This window comes from Ptychodera flava, chromosome 12, assembly GCF_041260155.1.
Source record: "Ptychodera flava strain L36383 chromosome 12, AS_Pfla_20210202, whole genome shotgun sequence".
NCBI lineage: Eukaryota > Metazoa > Hemichordata > Enteropneusta > Ptychoderidae > Ptychodera > Ptychodera flava.
In genome coordinates, this window is record NC_091939.1 from 10,016,417 (window position 1) to 10,029,011 (window position 12,595).

General features: G+C 35.8%; 1 protein-coding gene across 1 annotated transcript in view; it reads left to right on the plus strand.

The window, feature by feature from the left end:
• Positions 1 to 12,595, plus strand: part of LOC139144930 (synaptic vesicle 2-related protein-like) — a 48,601-nt gene that overhangs the window by 26,959 nt on the left and 9,047 nt on the right. Inside the window, 3 exon segments of the mRNA XM_070715763.1 lie at positions 5,686 to 5,856; positions 11,507 to 11,631; positions 12,149 to 12,212. Of these exon segments, the coding sequence (XP_070571864.1) occupies positions 5,686 to 5,856; positions 11,507 to 11,631; positions 12,149 to 12,212 (360 nt within the window).

Consider the following 12,595-nt stretch of genomic DNA (forward strand, 5'->3'; position numbering starts at 1 on the left):
CATTGTTGTATTCTTCCATATCCTGCCTTGGTAGAATACCATCAATAAAAGTCTCAAACAAGTAATTTGCCACCCTCTATTTTGCCTTACCATGACTGTACACACTCAAGAAGTGTTTCTGGCTGTCATCAGAAATTTCTTGAGAAAACATTTCCCTCTATTAGTTGCCAGCAAATTTCCTATTCAGTTTTTGTATGTTCGTCTAAATCACACATCAGTTTTACATGGGCAGGTTATCATCTATTTCCACCACACCGATCCTGTGAAGATTAATTTCATCCTTTTTTGATCCATGAACATTTACTTGGATTAGGTCCCTATAACCCACATCAGCTGTTTTGCCAGTATAAAAATATCAATTTACTGAAGTAGTCATTTTAGAGTTCCAGACAGGACTAGTGTCAAGATAGATTCCATGTTCCTTCAATTTAAGATGATCAAGTGCTCTGATTTTCACCCAGTTCTCTCAGAAATAGAAATATTTTATTTTTACCGTATTCCTCGATTCTAAGACCCGCCCGTTTATAAGACCCCCCAGGATTATTTTATCAATTCGTAATTAGCTGTTAGTTCGTTTATAAGACCCCCCTCCCAGGGGAGTACTCCCGAATTTTGACTGGAACAATAGAGCCATTGTCATGTAATGAGACCAGAATATCCACAACACCTACGCTGCTTATCAAAGTCACAAACAAGTGTCAAAGTGAAGTATCAAACCTCACACACACATGCACACAATTGTTGGGGTTTGGAACATGTCAATCGGGAACAGTTCTATAATTTCCTGGCGATAAAACTACATTTGGATTTCACTACCTAAATGAACAATATAAAAGAGTTGGATTTTTTAGCGTTTCGATCTAGTACAATATCGTCTTTTCGTTACTGTCATTTTGCAACCATCAAAATAAGCAGATTTTTCAACATCTGATTATGTACGAATCGAACATTTCGATGCAATTTGGCTACCATGAAATGAACATTTAGGATCGTCGGGTTTTCGGACTTGTCGATCAAGTACGATTCGCTCATTTCATCATGATCAAACAAACACAATTTACACTCATACAAACACACAAAAAAGTTTCGGTATCAGTAGTTCTCTTTTTGGAGACTGTTGTGGCCCTAAAAAGGGCCGTTTCTTTTTAGGTCAACGGCATGATTTGGTCTGTTTTAGTGAATATGTACGGTGAAAACTACCTCGGACTGATTGCTTTAGCAGAGGTACAGCCGCATTATTTGCCAAAACATCGACGTGACATTTCTCTGCCATGCCAACTCTTGGAGAATGGATGAATGCTTTCTTCTTTGCCTTCAAGTAGTATTTTTGTTGACTGACACATCACGATCGATGATATTCGAAAGTAACCGTGCCCGGTATGAGTGCTGCATCTCGCTTCAAACTTTCAACTTTGCAACCATCTTGAACAACGGCTACAGCATTTCGATCGTGTATGTTGTCTGCATCTCGGCGAAGTTCATACGGCAAACCAAGTTCTAGCTGATTGCGACGGTAGTTAGGCATGCCGACAGCGAGAATGTTTTTAATAATTACTTTTTTCTTGCCCATGACGACCGTGCACTGTCTTATGACTTTTCAGAAAATAAAGTCTACGATAAATCGACGCATTTTTATAGGATCTTGTAACGATGTCGGGAAATCCTTTTGTTGCCGTTATCAATAGAAAATTTAGGACGTGTGAATGACACGAGCTTTGAACTTGCTTCGCTCAACTTTTACACTTTTGTTTTCATACTGCTGAGGCAAAAGACTACGGCAAATGAAAAAGTTGCTCTTTAATTATAAAGATTTTTTCAACAGTTTTCTATCAGGTAAGGTATCTTTTGTGATCATTGTGAATAGCTGCACGTTTTCTCTTACGTTCAAATTTACCATTAAAGTATAAAAAGATTTTTTCAACAGTTTTCTATCACGTAAGTTTTCTTTTGTGATCATTGTGAAGCGCTGCAAGTTTTCTCTTACGTTCAACTTTACCGTATAAGCAACCAGTGAAAATAGAAATATCATTGGCATCGTAAAATCTTTCAAAAAGACTTAATGACGACGATATCGACTTCGAATGGTTTGACTTGGATGAAGAGGGCAATTATTGTGTTGACAAAACGAAACGCGATATCCAAAGTTTCTTCCGCGCATGAACTGAAAATTCTTTGAATTTCTTCCGTTTATGTTTCATCAATTTTGTAGTTTTTCTCATATAATGAAGGTATTTATTGTTTGAACGGCATTTGTTTGTGTCCTTTCCTGAACTAGTCCCAGAAATGAGTAGAACGATAGTGTAACAGATTTTCAAGATTATGCACGCTTTTGAAATCTTGTGAGGGAAAAATACCCAACTTCATAAGCTTAAACAATAAACGGCCCTATACACTTACAGTTAGAACAAAAACGTGCATGATCGTACCATATTCCGAACAGTTGATCATAGATGACTGAATTCCACATCAGGAGACATTTCGGTCATCGATACAAGTAATAAAAAAACTTCAGGGTGTATTGCCAAAAAATCAACACATCAAATATAAAGCAGATTGGCGCAGCAATCTTTCGTCTCGGCCAGCCGATGCCTCAACACTTTACCTGTTCGAGCCTGCCTGTTCGTAAGATCACATTTCGTTTCGAGATACGGTTAGACTTTTTGAAACTAGGAGCAAAATAATAAAACTCACAACGTGTAATTCATTGTTTATTTTAAGGAGTACAGTAAATGAAAATCGTACATAGAAAACATCGGACGGACACCATCCCACTGAACAGAATTTTACCTTGACCTCATGCACTGACACCTTTGACCTATTGCGTAAATTGACCAATCACAGCCAGCGGAACTTCAGGGACTTTCCCTTCACTCATTGTCTGACCTTTGTGGCCATGCTATGGGGAGCTAGCTGCTGCTGAGGAACGTACTTGTCGTACAAAGTTTCGTGGTGATTATCTATTCACGAAATACAAAGATTTATTGCTATCGTATTGTTTAGTAAAAGAAGGTATGGCAAATACGTTATATTTCAAGACTTGTGGATCTCCATTAATTTATACTCGTACAGATTCGACTGCCAGTATCTACAGAGCATGACCATGAGTCGATATCACAAAGTATGAGTTGTCTGTAGCGTGAATCAAAAAATCATTGGCATAAAAATTTGCATAACATTGCATAAATTAGCATATATTAACTTCGACGTTCTATTTCGCGGTGACATCCGTTTATTAGACCCCCCATATCTTTTTCGTCATCTTTGGTTCTGAAAAGGGTCTTAGAATCGGAGGAATACGTGTTTTTGCTTATACCCCCGGTACCATCAGTATGTTCTATTTTCAAACACAAGCAAGGCTGATAGCCATCTATTATAATTGCAAAATGTGACTCAACTAAGTAGGGAACGATTGGAATTTCATATTTCAATTTAAAAAAAAATCTACTTGGCAGTTTTGTGGGCTGGTAGAATTATGAAATCACTCGGCCAGAAGAGAAATGGCTTCTGACCTGTTGTGTAGCTCATCTGAATATATTCAGCTGATATCTTTTGAATGTTAGACACATGCCAACATTTTTATCTGCTATTTATGTATGAAATATAATTTTATCATGCAATGGTGTGCCATGCACAGGTGTTACTTCAACTACATTAATATTCATGTTGTGAAATTTTAATGTATATTTCAGTTTTCAACTTCAGATATTGGGTGTAACATGTTGCTGTCATAATCAAATCTACATCAATATTTTAGTCACAATTTTTTATTGGCTTACAGTGACATTTTAATACTGTAACAATGCTTGCAGTTCATCTGACCTCCAAAGTAACAGCCTGTATCAAATAATGTCATTGAATGATGCATAAAAATCATGTCACATATAATTATGCTACGGTAGTATAAAATTTGTAATGTTAATCTGACGTTAAGAAGTCTATTTTAAAACCTTTCTAAATACACATAAAACAGCCACCAGTGAAGTTTCAAAGTGACACAGCAATTTATGAAAGAAATAAAACCTGAAGTGAAAAGAAACTTTTAATAACAATTTATTAATCTATTCGTTGTTTGTGCTTTTGTTTGTGTTTCATTGCTGACAATTCTCTACAACATTTCATCATACAATTTCACATCAATGACCCACATCACCTATGGGTAATAGTACTCCACACAGTTTTCTTGTCAGAGCCATCACAGCGTCAGGGAATCTCACCATTTATGGTATGACAACAATTCAATCAAATTACAGCAAGGTTGCTATTATCATAGAAATTTATGGGTTGAACACTGCTTTTGTAGGTGTCTTGTCCAGAACCATGAGGATTCCACAATAAAATGTCAGTGCATATCTGATTGTTCATTCAATTGCAAAGCGGGAGATCCTTTGTGTAGACCGCAGGTACTGCCACAGCTGTTGCTGTGTTTAGCCCGTTGCATTCTGGGATGGCTGGCATATGGGGTTCTGGTTTTTTTCCAGCATATCTTGTTATTTTAGCCAGCATTATGCATAACAAGTGGAGCTATATCTGGAATGATTTATCAGCTATGACACAGAAGGACATCTTCCAAAAAAGGCTGAATTGACAATGATGGTTTCAGTGTCAACAATGCTTTTCAACCTGTTGTGCGCATGAAAATTGCTAATTGTCTTTTTTAGGTGGATACTTTATTAACATATTCCTTCCATAATTCAATTAATTCAAATCATTGATTTAATGACAAAATTTATCTGTTTTGAAGAGTAATCCAGAAATATTTCATTGAGATTTCAGTATTGCCAGAAATTACCCTGGACAAAATGTGACCTGTAGACATATTCTAAGTATGAAACCATTTATGTATGTGAAATGTTGTGATGTAAACAAATTTGTTGCTGTGAATGGTTTGTGATACAAAACAAATTTTTAGCTAGGAATTCAGTAATTTTTATGCAGCTTCACAAAGATTATATAAAAGCACCATCATTGAAAATACTGCTACCTGTATGTACATATGAAAATTTTAAGCCGCATTGATGCAAATTTTAGAGTCTTTTACATTCCTATATGCCAAAACCGGAATAAAAGTATTATGGCATGAGAGTATGAGTATGGTTGCCTATGAACAAGAGGCAGGCACCATATCATGGTATAGGCAACACAAAAAAGAGACTTCTTTCATGAAACTGCCGTGATAAAAAAGATACAGAGAAATGCATCAGTTACGTCTGTCAGACCTTCTCTGTTAAAGGGACAGTAGCTGTAATAGTGATGATTTTTTCACTATTTTTGTTTTTAATTTTTTTCTAGCATTTTCTTTTTCTACTCCCCAAAGCATGTTGAGCAACATCGTTGAGCTTGCAACTTACCCTGTACGTGTGTACACTACATTGATATTGTTGACAAGTGAATTCTGGTCCGTATTAGAATTCAAATGTAAATAATAAACTCTGCATTTTCCATGTGTTGACACTGTGTTTACAAGCTAAATAGAGGGAACTTCAATACCCTTGTGAGAGTAAAACAAGAAACAACTGTTGTTGATGTTCAAAAAAAATTGTGATAAAATGATCAAAAGTTACAGCTGCTATCCCTTTACATGACGTAACCATAGAGTATACTGTAGATGTAGATGCTTATCCTCTCCTGAGTGTCTCATTCTAACATATTCTATGAATGGTGTTTTTATCTTTCCTCATTATTCAGATGGCTGATGCCATGGAAATGATGATACTGAGTATCTTGTCTCCGGAGCTCCACTGTCAGTGGAAGCTACACACATGGCAGGAGGCCCTGATCACCACCGTGGTTTTCATCGGAATGTTCTTGAGTTCCACCATGTGGGGAACCATATGCGACAAGTATGGACGCAGATTGGTATGTACATGTATTTCATTCTTTAAAAGGGGGGTCTCAGAATTGAAACTGGTAAACACAAAGTCTGGCTATAATGCTTTCTTTATAATAAAAGGCAAATAATCTGAATTGTCATAGCAATAGCTTCTACCCTGATGGCTTTAACCCTTTCACCCCCAGTTCCCTGTGTACATGTCCAACTTTACCATAGAAAACAATGGATTTGGGACAAGCCATGGTGGTGAAAGGGTTAAAGGGCCAGTAGCTGTAACTTTTGATGATTTTTTAACTATGTATGTCTTTAAGGCCAACTACTCTTTCCTGTTCTGCTCCCCAAAGCATGATGAAATCCATGTTTTGCTGCTCTTGTTGTTTTCAGTGAGCTCCTGTTTTAAAAGGGTTGCAACAAATAAATAAATAAATAAATAAATAAATAAATAATCCATAGTATTTAGCTTGTCAACTCAGCCTGTACATGTGTAGACTGCATTGTTATTGTTTACGAGTGGATTCTAGTCTGGACCATAATTCAAATGTGAACAATAACTCTGCATTTTACATATATAGATGCTGTGTAGACAAACTAAATAGTACTGTTGTTGTTCCAACATGCTTTTTGAAGTAGAAATAAGAACTTGCAATTGACATACAAAACAAAAATTCTATCATACTTGATGCTAGAATTACAATAAAGACTTAGTAGATATGAACTTGCACTCCTATACAGCCTGCATGAACACACACTATTTTGAATAAATATATTTATTTTAGAAGATCAGGAACTATATATATGCGTGGCAGCTGGCATTTTTTTCGTGGAGATTTTTTGAGTCAGACTATATTTGGTTGCATAGTGTTCTTGATAACATCATTTAACCAGAGGACTTGAACGATAGATTCACCTTGAATAAAGTCCACTCTGGGGATCAAACCTCTTGACCTTGAAATCGCTATCAATGACTATAATGACTGAAATGGAATAACCATATTGAATTATTATTACTGTTGTCATCATTTTGATTGTATCATTATTTATGACCAAATAATCCACAGGAAGGTATACTATCCAGCCATTATGAAGACAAAATGTCTTGTGTAACGAACCTATGGAAATTTGTAGATTTGTTTGTCAGGAACTTGTTTGCTCATTTTGATGCAATTATTCGTAAAAATTTTTAAAATGCAGGTTGTTAATGGGTTTAATTACCATAGGATGGGATTTGTTATCTGAAACACAGGATTTTTTTGTACACTAACTGACTGAAAGATATGTGTTTACATGTACATACAGTATGTATATATTCCAGCCATCGGTATAAAGTACAAAGGTCACATGATTGTTTTAGTGACAAGATGGCTCATGTGGTTGCGTGACTTGGTGATTGGACTTCAAGGAATAACCTCTTTGTCATTGCAAGCATTAGCTCATCTAATTCTGTTGTAATATTTGTGTTGAAAAGCTGTTTCATGCATCTGCACAGCATTGAGTAAATTTCACACATTTTTATATACCTTTGTTGGAAAGGCTTAATCATGTGTAGGTACGTATTGAATGTCTACACCATAATAGTGGCTTCCAAAACACCAGCAAATTTTAACAATTTTGGTAGCTTTTACTTTGCATGTGTGACATTGACATGGTTGGTGCGCTAACAGTCAATGAACAAAAGCACGCAGTGTCAGATATTATGGAATAGATGTATAACAAACGTGTCATAGTTTTATTCTTGATTCATGGATCACACATACAGTGTTATGATGAATGCATTTCTCATTACAAATTCTGATTGCCCTAGATTTGTCATTGGTAAACGGTAATCACTGATGCAATTTGGACCCTAGCACCAAACTAAACATTGTACCTATTACTCTATGTAAAAAATGGAATAATGAATTACCATGAGTAACAATTTACATACATGTACATCTTGTAGGACAAATCTTTGTATGTCATCATCAAAATAACAAAACGGCTAATTATTGATCTCTCTTTCAGCTCATTGGGACACCAAGTTTAACTAAAATTACATTCAAAATTGTTTTTTCAGTCAATTTAAGCATAGAGTTGACTCAGACTGTGAGATGCATAGAAATTTTACATCCCAATAATCACTCATCTACACTGTGTATTCCATTTCTGAAATGTACTGAAGTCATTTCGAATATTGCCTGTTGATGTATCTTATTGTCAGAATATGACACAATTGGTATTTAAAATGTATCTGTGTTTTGAATTTGAAAATAAGACACATTTTGAGGGATTTTAGGGTGATAAGAAAGACCCTACCTCACTAACAGATGGTGTTATAACTGATAATGTGCCTCTAGTGGCTCTATTCTTTGTAGCAAGATCACTTTCACATTAAGGAGGGAATTGGATCGATCCAAATGTTGTCTTGAAATAGAATTTTAATCCAGAACTACATCATTTTTTATCGCACGTGTGCTTGTATGCTGTACACAACACTAAAACATTTATTTCATCTTTCTACCACAGGTCTGACAGCAGCATTGCATATACATGTACAATATCATGTTTCAAGCATTCTGAAAAACCTGTCAAATTAATGATAATGACCCATTCTTTGTGTAATTACATACCATTAAAATAATGGTGCTGTCATTCTTACAAGCGTGTGCGAAAATTGGCCAGTACAACCAATAATCCAACAAATATTATCATTAAAGTTTAGTTCAATATATAATATAAAAAAACCAGCATCCAACATGGTGATCATGCCTTTTTGGTTAAAATCTCTTTTTCTCTTTTACAATGGAAAATATAGGAGACTAATCAGTGTTATTATGCCATTGACAATCTAGTATATATACCCATCAGCTTTTCAAAGAATAATGCAATTTTGTTTTTGGATAGTTAAGCACATTTCACTATTTTGTTTTTCTAGGGTTTATTGCTGAGTTCTGTGTGAGTGTTTAATTTTGGTCTGCTCAGTGCATGCTCCCCCGTTTACCTCTGGATATTGTTTCTCCGTCTCTTGGTCGGCTTTGGTGTGGGTGGTTCTCCTCAGGCGTAAGTTGTCCACTGTCCCCCACCCCCTCCCTTCCATGTCAGATTTGCTTCACCCTTCACGTCCTTTGATACCCCGGTATATGTATGACTGCCCAAAACCGGCACCATAATGAATGGTGGGGTTAAAGGGAAACCATCGTCGGAACTGCGCCTGTGCGAGTTTCTTGTTTACAAACAATGTATTTCATGCACGATATCTAGATGCACCTCATCATCATAGCTGCAACATTTAAATTATACGATGTAGATTTTGACAGACATGTTTCAATTTTCATCAATCACCATCATACCTTGGATATAGTGTTTACATTGGTCGTATGGTCCAATACAACCTTTCAGCGTAGTTCCACAAATGTATCCCTTCAGGTAAAACGCCATGATTGTGAAGGTATCAAATGTGGTGATTGGATGCACCAGAATATGTGTAATTTACTCCAATGTGTCGAAAAACTTTCAAGTTTAGTAATCTTAAAATATCTCTCGGTACATTTAGACTAAAAGTAGAAAAAGATGTTGTTTCTTACTCTTGCATATGTTTATCTAGACTAGCATTAGTGTTTCTTCTGTGCTGACTTGAAGATATTAATGTAAAAAAAAATGACAGCGCTATGATCAGCAGAAAGTGTCAATGTCTCTAGGATTTCACATATACACTATACAGCTCTGAATGGTGAACTCATCAATGTGATCTGACTGGATGTCAAATTACAGATAAAAAAATACATCAGATAAACAGCAGAAAAAATCGAGTAACATTTTACATATATGATCAGGGAAAATATTTAAAATTGAAATGCAGCAAACTGACATTTATTTCTATTCCTTAGATAACCAGACAATTTAATGCGCCGCCAATTAGAGAATTCACATAATCTATTGCTAAAGTTTCTGTGTATTAAAATGAGTTTTGTTTGCTCTTTATCCCTAAATAGTATTTGGTGTAACAACTGGCTGATTTGCTTGAAAATCCTTTGATTGAATACAATCCTTTCAGATCAGGTACAAAAGTTGGTAATAGCTGTAGTAGTATTTTTTGACAAAATGTTGCCCTTTTCATGCGCCTTGCCCTTTTAGAAGTGAATTTGTCAGTTCCCTTCAGACCATACACAGAAACAGACAATCAATTGGAGAAGATCAAAGATATAAAACAAATTTTGAGAGAAAAAGCCTCTGAGTTCTCTATTAGGGGATATTAAGATGAAATGGTGCTTATTCATGTTCTAAAAACAATCACAGTAGATTTATAAAACAATTGAACATATCAATTTTACTTTACTCATTAGCTTTACCTCTGGAACTTTGAAAATTGATGAATCTGTTTGTGTATTGCTGGTCATTTAGACTTCTCCACTGAAGTATGGTATAATTCAGAGAGTGAAACTGTTTTCAACTGTCATGCAAGACACAGTAACAAAAGAATACTAAAAATAATGGCCACATATCCTTAGAAATAAAAAACACTAAAAAAGTAAATATAAATAACTTTATGTGGTGCTGTCTCTGTTTGAAAATATCTGTGTGTAGTATATAGACAGCCATCATTTGATGCCACTATCTGATGCATAAACTTTCATGGCCAATGCATGTCAGTTTAAAAAAATGTCAATTTTCAACATTCCACAGTCAAGGACTCAAAACACATTATCCATAAACTACATGTATCTAGGCAGCAACCATTTAAAATAGAAGCATTTTGCGGTGCTTAAGTGTTCATCATCCAATCTTTTCTCCAGGAATGTTGTCATTTTCTGTGGTAAAATTCATCATTCTTTTCTTCTTTCTCACCAGGAATGCCTCCCCCAAGATTTTTACATTTTTCAAAGCTTTCACATTTTTTTTATCACAAGTAATTCCAAGATTTTCAGAGATTCAAGTGGCCACACAAGTACACATAGCCATCGCAACATTCCACATTTAACATGATTTAGTTAATGCCAATTGCATCATTCTAATTGCAGACGCATAGATCCATATGAAACCACAACACATAGTAGAGTTTAAATTAACCCTTTCACCCCCATTTCCATGTCTAGAGGTCCAACTTTACCATAGAAAATAATGGAATTGGTTCAAACCACAGTGGTAAAAGGGTTAACCCTTTCACCCCCCCATTTCCCTCTCTAGAGGTCCAACTTTACCATAGAAAACAATGGCATTGGTTCAAACCATGGTGGTGAAAAGGTTAACTCTTTCACCCCCATTTCCTATCTAGAGGTCCAACTTTACCATAGAAAATAATGGAATTGGTTCAAACCACAGTGGTAAAAGGGTTAACCCTTTCACCCCCATTTCCCTCTCTAGAGGTCCACAACTTTACCATAGAAAACAATGGCATTGGTTCAAACCATGGTGGTGAAAGGGTTAACTCTTTCACCCCCATTTCCCTATCTAGAGGTCCAACTTTACCATAGAAAATAATGGAATTGGTTCAAACCACAGTGGTAAAAGGGTTAACCCTTTCACCCCCATTTCCCTCTCTAGAGGTCCAACTTTACCATAGAAAACAATGGCGTTGGTTCAAACCACAGTGGTTAAAGGGTTATTGCATTTCCATCTCAGCTTCCATTTTTCTGCCAATCCCATGTCCATATAATTACTCTGATACGGAATATCTGATCTCTCCCAACTCATTCATTCCAGGGTCTCATCCTATGTGCCATCTGGCTATTCTACTACGGCATACTCACGGCGCTTTCACCATCTCTCATCTGGATGCTAATCCTAAGAGGGCTGGTTGGCTTTGGTATCGGTGGGGTGCCACAATCGTAAGCAACATTCTTCATATTAGGCTTATTTTGATGGTGCCGATTAAAATCCACAGTAACAGTTCCAAATTGCCCAGTGATGTATCATGATTGGCGTCTTTCCTACCAACTGCATAGCTTTTCTTTAAAATCCAGTTTATATAAACTATTATATAGTCCATGGCGGAGTAAATTTGCTTTGAAAATATTAATATAGAATGGACACACACAAACGGTAATGTTATGAAAAAGTAATTTACACAAAGAATTGGTATTGTTAGTGCTGTCTGTTTTAAGTAATGGGTATGCAGAATTGTTGAGTATAGCATTTCAAGAGTATGAGATTGTCCCACCTCATTTCCCTACACAGATACCCAACTTTTCAATGTAGTAAAAATAGAAATAATGCGACTCAACATCTACATGTAAGCCTGACATTGCAATGATAAAATTATAATATTACAATTTAACATAAGACTGTTTAAAACTTCACACTTCAAGTATGCCCACCGTAAAATTTACAATTCTCATCTTTCAGGGTCACCCTGTACTCTGAATTTCTACCTTCGTCAGCGAGGGCTAGGTGTGTGGTATTCATTGAGGTAAGTGTTACAAATATTGGTGTAATTCAATTTTGAAGACATTTTTACCATCCTGTAGTTTGGCCCATGCTTTTATCACAGCAAGTCATTCTATTTAGGACTTTTTATCTGATGTCATGGATGCCTTTTTTCTGTTTTCCTAGTTTTTGAAGAAACCGGTCAAAATATTTTGTCTCAAAAAACTAAAATGTACCTCATTTTGTCTGGATTGTTTTGCTGAAATGCTGGGAAAAAAATTTTAGGCTTTGATTGAAACAATTGAATTATTGCTGTGCATTCCAATATATTCTTAGACCTTTGAGTGCTGTGATTTTTTCCCACCAAAACTTCAGTGCAACACTTTACCAATTTTTATGAATTTGGCGTCAATTTTTTTGATAATT